General features: G+C 43.9%; 1 protein-coding gene across 1 annotated transcript in view; it reads right to left on the reverse strand.

The window, feature by feature from the left end:
- The window catches only part of STK4 (serine/threonine kinase 4), a 109,736-nt gene extending 101,108 nt beyond the window's left edge, over positions 1-8,628 (reverse strand). Inside the window, exons 1-2 of the mRNA XM_007938393.2 lie at positions 8,594-8,628; positions 2,452-2,532 (exon numbers count right to left, since the gene is read on the reverse strand). Coding sequence (XP_007936584.1) covers positions 2,452-2,532; positions 8,594-8,628 — 116 coding nt within the window. The remainder of the gene's footprint in view (positions 1-2,451; positions 2,533-8,593) is intronic.
- Between the last annotated feature and the right edge of the window lie 352 nt (positions 8,629-8,980).

The raw sequence follows: 8,980 nt of genomic DNA on the forward strand, positions 1-8,980 counted from the left end.
CAGCAGCTCACGTACTATTTACACAACCCTATGAGACAGATAATATTATCCTCATTTAACAGATGAGGAAAGCGAAGCTTCAAAACATTAAGCAATTGCTCAAGTTCTCATGATTAATAAATAGTAGAGCCAAGATATGAACCCACATCTGTCTGACTTCAAAATCTATGCTCTTACTACTGTTAAGAAACTTATTAAAAGTAAAAGTTAATTACACGGTCAATGATGCTTTCCTGTATCTATCTTATCTCGTAACCTACGAGCATTGTTAGATGAAGAAACTTGGACTAATTGCCTTGAGGCAAATAGACAGGCTACAGTAACCCTCAAGACTATGGCCCTTAGACACCCTTCAAGCCTGGAACTGAACTCATCCCTGTGGTTCAACTTTCAGTCAAGTGACAGACAGCCCTATAAAGTGAATAGCACCAAAGAGGTACATACCCCTTAGAACAATCAGCCACATGAGATCCAAAGGGCAGCATTTGCCCAGGGATAAAGCTCAGAAGGCAGGGAGGGACAGGAAAGATGAACAGAAACAGGAAACACAGGGAAGAGAGCTGTTACACTGTGGAGACTGCAATCAATGTCACAAAATGGCTGAATGGAAAATCAGTTTGTTCTGTAAACTTTCACCAAAATCACAATAAAAAGCTTTTAAAAAAAAAAAAAAGCAAAGATACCAAGCTTAAGCTGAAATTGGCAAGCAAGAGCTTTGGAGGGACTGCCATCTTTCCATACTTTTAATGATGCCAGTCAACTTACTGTCTTCAGATCAGTCTTGGACTTGTCTTTTAGCAGCACAGCTGGTGTCAGCTTTTATTTCTCTTCTGTGCTTGATGCCTTACTTGATTCCAAAGAGGATTTTTTCAACTTACAAAAAGACTATGACTAATGTTTTTTACAAAGAGGTATTTCATCAAAAACTACTCCATGAAATACATTATCACACATCTACATTAGATATGACCCAAAAAGCCATTGCCACCGAGGCGATTCAGACTCACAGTGATCCTACAGGAGTAAATGACATCAAATTCAAAAAATAATCTAACAACGCATTTAAAAAAAAAAAATTAAAAAAAAACTCACTGCCGTCTAGCTGGCTCCAACTCATAGCGACCCCTCCTTGGGTTTCTGAAGTGGTATCTCTACAGAAGTAGATTGCTCAAGCTCCCTTCTGAGGAGCGGCTGGTGGGTTTGAACCACCAGTCTTCTGGTTAGCAGTCAAATGCCTTAGGCACTGCACCACCACAGCTCCCTAGACAATAGCCATTTTTAAAATAGGTCATTTTTTTTTAATATGTCAGGTCTTCCCTTAAACCAAAAGTACTCACAAAGTTTTTTTAAAAGAATACATACACACATTTATTTGCTTACTGCTTATATACAAACTAGGAACTCTGGTGGTGTAATATCTAAGGCATTTGGCTGCTAATCAGAAGGCTGATGGCTCAAACCCACCAGCCGCTCCTCAGAAGGAAGACTGGGCAATCTACTTCCATAGAGATACCACCTCGGAAGCCCAAGGAGGGGTCCCTATGAGTCGGACCTGACTCGACGGCAGTGAGTTTGGTTCCTCGGTTTAGGTTTATATACAAACTATCTCTCAAAGATACACAAAAAACTGCTGCATTGATTGCTTTAGGGTGGCTGAGAGAGTTGAAGGGCAAATTCTTTTACCGTGCATACTTTCATACTTTTTGAACTTTGAACTATATGAACTTATTATTTATTCAAATATTAACAACCAACAACACACAAAAAAAAGCCTTAAGAAAGGGTGTCCCTAATATTTTAATGTCTTGGTCATTACACAAGAATATACAAAGATTAAATTTACCATGCAGTCTTTATTTTCTCATGAAAGTCAATGATGCTGTGTGTCTATTACTAAATATCATTTCTTCAGTATTTTATAAACTCAACCATCAGTCTGTGCTTCAAATGTCTTTTGGTTCCCAACAAAGATTTTGGATCTCACAGGAAACTGTGACGGTGGAAACAGTCTTTGACTTACTTGCATTTCACAAAGCTACACTAACTACAATACTGAATCCCATTGCTTTTTACTGAAACAACAGCCCCTGCCTACCAATCAGAACTTATGAGCAGGAAATAGAAATATCTGATTAAGAAAAATAGAAAAATGATTATAATTTCTGCGATCTATTAAATACATCAAATCTTTCAGGGATTCTACAAAAGAGAATAGATGTCCCTGGTGTTAAAAAAGACCAGAATCACCAATATTGTAATAGTAATGGAGCAGAGAGCATTTCAATATGTAAACTGACCTCCCACCCACCCAGAGCTGTGATGAGATACAAAAGCCCCCTTCCTTCTTCTCAGGTTTAAGAACTGACACAAGGGTTCATATCCTTCTGGTGTTGGTGTAGGAAAAAGACTAGAAGCAACTGGTCTACTTATTTTTTTTTTCTGTGTACTCACCCCTCTCCAAGTTTCTCTAAGACATCAAACACTTCTTCTGGTTGTTTGGTTAAACTATCTTCATCCAACTTCTTCAGCTGCCTGTAAAGGAAGAAATAGACGCATAAGACACATTTTACTTGCTAGCAACTAGAAGATGGAATATATTATTTATTTTACAGTTAGTATCCTAGGAATTTCTCTACAAAGACTGTACAAGCAACAACCACAAAGGCAAGCTGAGAGACTTTTAGGGAAGCTAAAGCCTGTTCTCTGGAAGGATTACACTTCTGGGTCACCCTGATGAGCAAAATCAGGCCAGAGGCTGGAGAGATGCCAAGAGGTTCAACTTGTGTAAGAGTTTTCTAACAATAAAAGTTGTCCTAAAATAGTTTAGACTGCTCTAAAAGGTCCCTAGTTTCTCACTGTTGAAGATTTTAAACAGACAACAAATCATCATGAGCCTGAAATGCTGTAGAATAGAATCAAGCATTAGGTACAGCCCTAATGTATCCATTTAAATGCGAAAATCTATGAATCAAAGTGGCATAATGATCTCTTTGGAAAAGATGTTTACAGAAGCCTAATTAGGAACCGAAACTTAGCCTTGGACTGGAGGCCAAGGAAGATGTAACATACCCTTTGCTCTTTACTAGCAAAGTTTTGGTAATTTCGTCAAAGCATGTAGATCATAAATAAATTAAAAAGGAAAAAAGAGAGACACAGACAGATTTGGCACACACAACACAAAGAAAAGAGGAGGGAGCAAGGGGACCACGGAGGCAAGACTGAAGTGATGCCGCCACGAGCAAAGGGAGGCTGGCAGCCACCAGAAGCCAGAAGAGCAAGAACGGATTCTCTCCTTGCGGTGTAGTAAATTACTTAGTGTGGCTTTTCTACCCATAAGTCTTTGTAAACTCCAAGGTGGGATTTGCTATGAGCAACTGAGGAGCTCCTGATTGCTGAAGTTGTCCACCTGGAGTATTTCTGTTGGGTGTGGCACAATACAATGTTCTGGGAGGTTCCCACTCTTTCTCAGGTGCTTAGAGTTCTGATGCTATGATTGGCTAGTTTGACCACACTGCTGAGCTCAAAAGGAGGCCTCCTAGAGGCAGAACTCTCTCCGACTGCCGGTTGAGGAAGACGTGCTGCCAAAAGAGACACGTGTTGCTGGGAAAGAGATGCAAGAGACATGCATTGCTGAGTGAGACACCGAGGGACAAGCATTGCTGGGAAAGAGACTGTGAGAGACTGTTGGCTGAGGGACGGTGGGCTGGGAGAGAGACTGAGCGTTCTTCCTGAACTTGAGTTGTAGCCTGGGGCTTCCCTAATAAACCCCGTAATCTGTGAGTTCTATGTGGCCACTGCAGCAAATTATCGAACCCAGGAGAGAGGTGGTGGGTGCTTTGAGAAGAACGGTTGGTGAAAGGGCTGGAGGGAGGTAGCATGTCTGGCTTTGCAGTAATAGGCCTTGGGCTATTGTTGGTGATTCTGCCTTCCTCTTGTGGGGTTCTAGGAGGTCAGAACATGTGGCCTCCATGTCGTTTTTTGCACTCCTAAAGCTTCTGGAAGGAGCATGCCCTGCCAACACCTTGATTTTGGCCTAAAGAAAGGTCACTGAACTTCTGCCCTCCCAAACTGTGAAAAAACAAATTCCTACTGTTTTAAGAAAATAGGAAAAAAAAAAAAAAAAAGCAGATTACAAGTATCACAGAAACAAAAAGTGGAATGTACCCCTTCAGACATGATCCAAAGTGAGAAGCAGCGAGGCAGCCGGGGCTTTCAAAGTCCCCGACAGCTCTCCACGAGCAGCCCGCACCTCTGCCTCATTCCCAGAATCAAGGTGTGTGGCTGCCCCTGACATAGGCTACAGAACCCTAACAAACATGGGTTTCAAACAGAACCCTAACAAACAGCAGGCTTTCAAACTCTGGGACCTCTGCAAACTAGAGCCCCACAGAGCTCCACTCAGTGTTTCTCTCTTTGTATTATTAATGGGTTTCAAGGAGTTTGTTAAGAAATGTGTTTGTGTATCTTCTAACAATGGCTTCCTGAAACTACAAAGGACAACAAAGAAAAGCTAGCTCAGGAAATGGTGAAATATGGAAATAGTCACACTGGAGATTTCTTTGTGAAGAAAAAGTTTAAACTAGTTGGACAATACCAATTCTTAAAGGACTTGGATTTAAATAAATATGCACAGACACCCCCCCACACACATGTACCTTCTTAGAGACAAGGGCAAAACCAGAAGAGAAGATGAAACACCTGAACAGATTTAGTGTCTCTACCCATAAGCACTGCTATCAAAAGGACAATCTTACAGAATCCTATCAATATCAAGGACCATGCACTAGCAAAATGGAGAACTGTTCCAAGCCAGTAATTGCCTTAACTTGAAAAACAACACAACAAAATGCCACACTGACTTTTGAAAATCAAAAGGTCCTAAAAATTAAATTCCAATGACATCATAAAAACTCCCGGCCTCAAAACATAAGTGGCTGAAGTGAAACTCCTCTTACACCTCAGGACTAAAACTTCTATGAATTCCTAAGTCAGAATAAACATCTCATAAACCAGCGTTTGGGGTTTGGTTTTGTGTTTTGTTTTTTTAAAGCCATAAACAATGGACAATACCCTCAAGTATAATCAAAGTTTTATAAATAGTTTACATAAGGGAAGATCAAATGTGTTCCTCTGAAGTGTGGATTCTTGTAGCATATAAAAGCAAAATTCACTATTTCAACGACTACAGAAACCACATCCTAACAAAGGAAACTGCCCTTACCATGCAAGAAACAGCTGCAAGTCTGTGATAATACTTGGGCAGACAAACTTTATATGGCTGCTCAGATAGTCTTTTTTAAAATTGAAGCGTTTTTTTATTTGTGTTTGGTCCAGAGTATTTAAAACAACCTGAACTTAAGGGACCTTTACATCTCTGGTGCCTGAGCCAAACAACCCTGGTAGTCATTGAGTCAATTCCGACTCATAGCAACCCTATAGGGTTTCCAAGGCTATAAATCTTTATGACGCAGACTGCTACATCTGTCTCCTGTGAGCAGCTGGTGGGTTCGAACAGCCGGCCTTTTGGTTAGCAGCCAACGGCTTTAACCGCTGTGTCACCAGGGCTCCTTCTGGTGCCTGATCAGTAAATATTTGCTAAATGGATTAATGAATGTAATGATGGGAATCATAGCTTCATCAATAATTTTTGTGTGAGTTTTAAAAATAAAACACCATTTCGCCTAAGAGTAAGATTTCTATGGAAACTCTTAGAGTAAGTGAGTTTGATGACCTTTTATACCATGAGTCTTCACGGAACAAGTACTATTACCGAAACAGCTCTGCTTTGATGATGCAGCTCTCTCAGGACTTCCCCCAGGCCCTAGGTTGTTTCAGCACTGGTTCATAAATGAATAGGCCTGGCCCACACTGCCTCCGTAGACTAGTTCTCCTCTCCAACACCAGATGACCGTGTAGGTGGCCAGCATCCCAGGAATGCACTTGACACCTTCCACCACACCATCATTTATCTAATAGCAACTCCCTTTTTAAAATCATCAACCCCTACATAAGACACCAACTTCAATCTAGCATCATTCACTTGTTGTTGTGTTGTTGTTATGTGCCGTCGAGTCGGCCCCGACTCATAGCGACCCCTCCTTGGGTTTCCGAGGCAGTATCACTACGGAAGTAGATTGCCCCATCTTCCTTCCGAGGAGTGGCTGGTGGGTTTGAACCACCAGCCTTCCGGTTAGCAGTCAAGTGTCTTAGCCACTATGCTACCAGAGCGCCCATCATTCACTCAGTCACACACAAATATCAAACTCTGAACACAAAGAGCATTTCTGCCTTGGAGTTGGAAACGCAGGCCATCTGAATCTCTGAAAAGACATCTACATCTTTGCAGACACAAATAAGCGTGCTACAAAGTAGTCACACGGGTCTCCCTTACGTCTTTCTCCCAAATGCTGTTCCTGGTGGCCATTAAGTGGGCTCCGACCCATAATGATGTTATAGACAAAAGAACAAAACTTTGCCTGGTCTGCACCATCTTCACGATCTTTATTATATTTGAGACCACTGGTGTGGCTATTACATCAATCTAATTCATTAAACATCCCCCTCATTTTTGCTGACCCTCTTCTTTATGAAATGAAACATGATGACTTTTTCTAAGGATTGTGCTCTTCTGATGACATATCCAAAGAACTCCTATAAAGTTTATTTTATTTATGGACACCCACCTCTTTTTCCCGTTAGTCAGAGTTGACTTGACAGCGACTGGTTTAGTTTTGGTTTTATACCCTTTCTACACAGAATTTTGAATGAGTTCCAGCAAACACATAAGATAAATTGATGAAGTTGTAAAAATATTTAACCTGCTACAGTCCACTAGTTACAAAGACCATGAATGCTCTAGTCATTCAAGAACCCACTCTTGAATGCCCTTTTTCTGCTATTTTAATTTAAAAAATAAAAATAAAAAAAATCTAAAAGGTACAGGAATGAGCATGTCAAAAAGCAAAAAAGGCTTGTTTCTTTGCCCAGAATTGCACCACACACAGCAGAGGTAGAAACAAAACTCAGATTCCTACTCCTCTTTTCAATTAAACCAAGGCCTTGCTCTCAAGGAGAAAGAATGTACATACTTCAGGGGGAAACATAAACATTACCAGCGTACACTTATAACTGGACCTCTATGGTACTATCGCAGCTATCTGCTTACACAAGTCCCTGTGAAACAGGGGAACTTCCAGAAAAGCAGTGAAGTGAGTTAAAAGTAGGGGCTTTGAACCAAAGTGCCTGGAATAAAATCTCAGCTCTGCCACCTATTAGTTGTAGGGCCTCTGGCAAATCACCAACCTCTCTGTGCCTCAGTTTTATCATCTGTATGTAAAACAGGGATATAGAGACAGCCACTTTCCAGGACTGTTGTAAGGATCACATGAGTTAATAACAGGTGAAACAGTATGAAATTACCATTTCTACAGGTCAACAGTGGTCAAGTATCAGCGATTTCATGTAGATCAAGAGAAGACACGGAAAGCACTTTGAACAACGACTGGCACACTAAATGGTCCATGTGTGTGTAATGACCATCATTATTACAGTCTCAGCTCACTACACTACAATGAATTCTGAGTCCTTCCCTACCAACTACTTACCTTCTGCAATGTTTGTGCACTTCAAACAACCCCGGTGCCTAATCCCTCCCTTCACCTCTCCATTGCCCCTGCACTCCCAACACACTGAACACTTCCTACTTTAGTAACCCTTCTGCTGCAGGAAGTTAGAGAGGCTGTGAAACAGAAGTACACAGCACCTCAGAGAAGTACGACTATCAGTCTCTATTTCCCACTTCTCTTCTAGATGTGACAGAGTGACATAAGACCCTGGTGACCACTGAGCAATGCAAATGCAACCAAACCCCGGAGCTGACACTTTCCAGATCAGACACCTCCTGATCTTGACCTAAAGACAATTCCAGTAGAGGCCAGAAAAGGGCACAACCTGGCTGGGTCCACCCACCCAGACCAAGAGCAAAGAAGGAAACAAACAGGGAGGTGTCTCAACTCTTCTCGGTTTCAAACCGGGTTTGAAGGGACAAGGAGGATGAGAAGCAGGTACTCTGGATGTCATCATCAGCCTGAAGGGGGGACGGGGCACCACCAAGGGCATCCTCCAAGAACTCTTCTCTAACTAGACCCTCACACAGGTCTTCCCACGCCTTCAGCCTTAGGCGCAAACTTTAGCCCCCACCCCCCAACAGATGCTCCCCAGCTGGGCCGTTCAGGTGGGACCCCTCCCTCAGGAAGCCCACCCCAGCCTTCCTCTGCTAGAAAAGCTAGCAGACTTTGACTCCCCCAGGGTTCTCAGCCCGCTTCAGCACCCTCCACCCGCCATCCCAGCAAGCCTTGGATAGCCTTCGCCCGAGTGCCCTCACTCTAGGCTACTGCTTCTCCTAACTTCTGCCCAGGTTATTCCACTCGGTGGGTGTTCCGCTCAACCGAGCCCCCACTTTCCAGAGACTCCCCCACTCCGCAGGTGCCCCCGGCAGCCGGTTCGCCCCGCCCCGCAGATCCCTCCTCTCCCGGGGATCCCACACAGGTATCTCCTCGCAGCTGCCCATTCCTCTTAACCAGGGCCCTCTCACCGGCGCGGCGGGTTCCTCAGCTGCACCGTCTCCATGGCGCTGCCGGCAGCGGCCCGAACCCGCTCACTGCTCCATCCTCCCCCGGGACCTCTCCAAGCCCGCCCCGCAGACCATCCCACACTTCCGCTTTCCGCCCCTACCGGAAGCGGCGTGCCGCGCGGGAGTAGGGCGGAGCCGCTGGAGGGCGGGGGCAGAGGAGCAGAGGGACCTAGCGAAAGAGCGCAGGCCTGAGTCACGTGCGCGGATTCTGACTCACGGGCCCGGCGGGGACCGAACACGGAACGCCAGAGAGTCGAGTCTCGTCCTAGCCGCGTCCCTCGCCAGGCTGAAGACTGTTGGTGACCCTGTCTTGTAGCCGCGCCGTTCGCCCGAGACACTCGGTCCCCT

Source organism: Orycteropus afer, unplaced genomic scaffold, assembly GCF_000298275.1.
Source record: "Orycteropus afer afer isolate SDZICR_OR568_19922 unplaced genomic scaffold, OryAfe1.0 scaffold00049, whole genome shotgun sequence".
NCBI lineage: Eukaryota > Metazoa > Chordata > Mammalia > Tubulidentata > Orycteropodidae > Orycteropus > Orycteropus afer.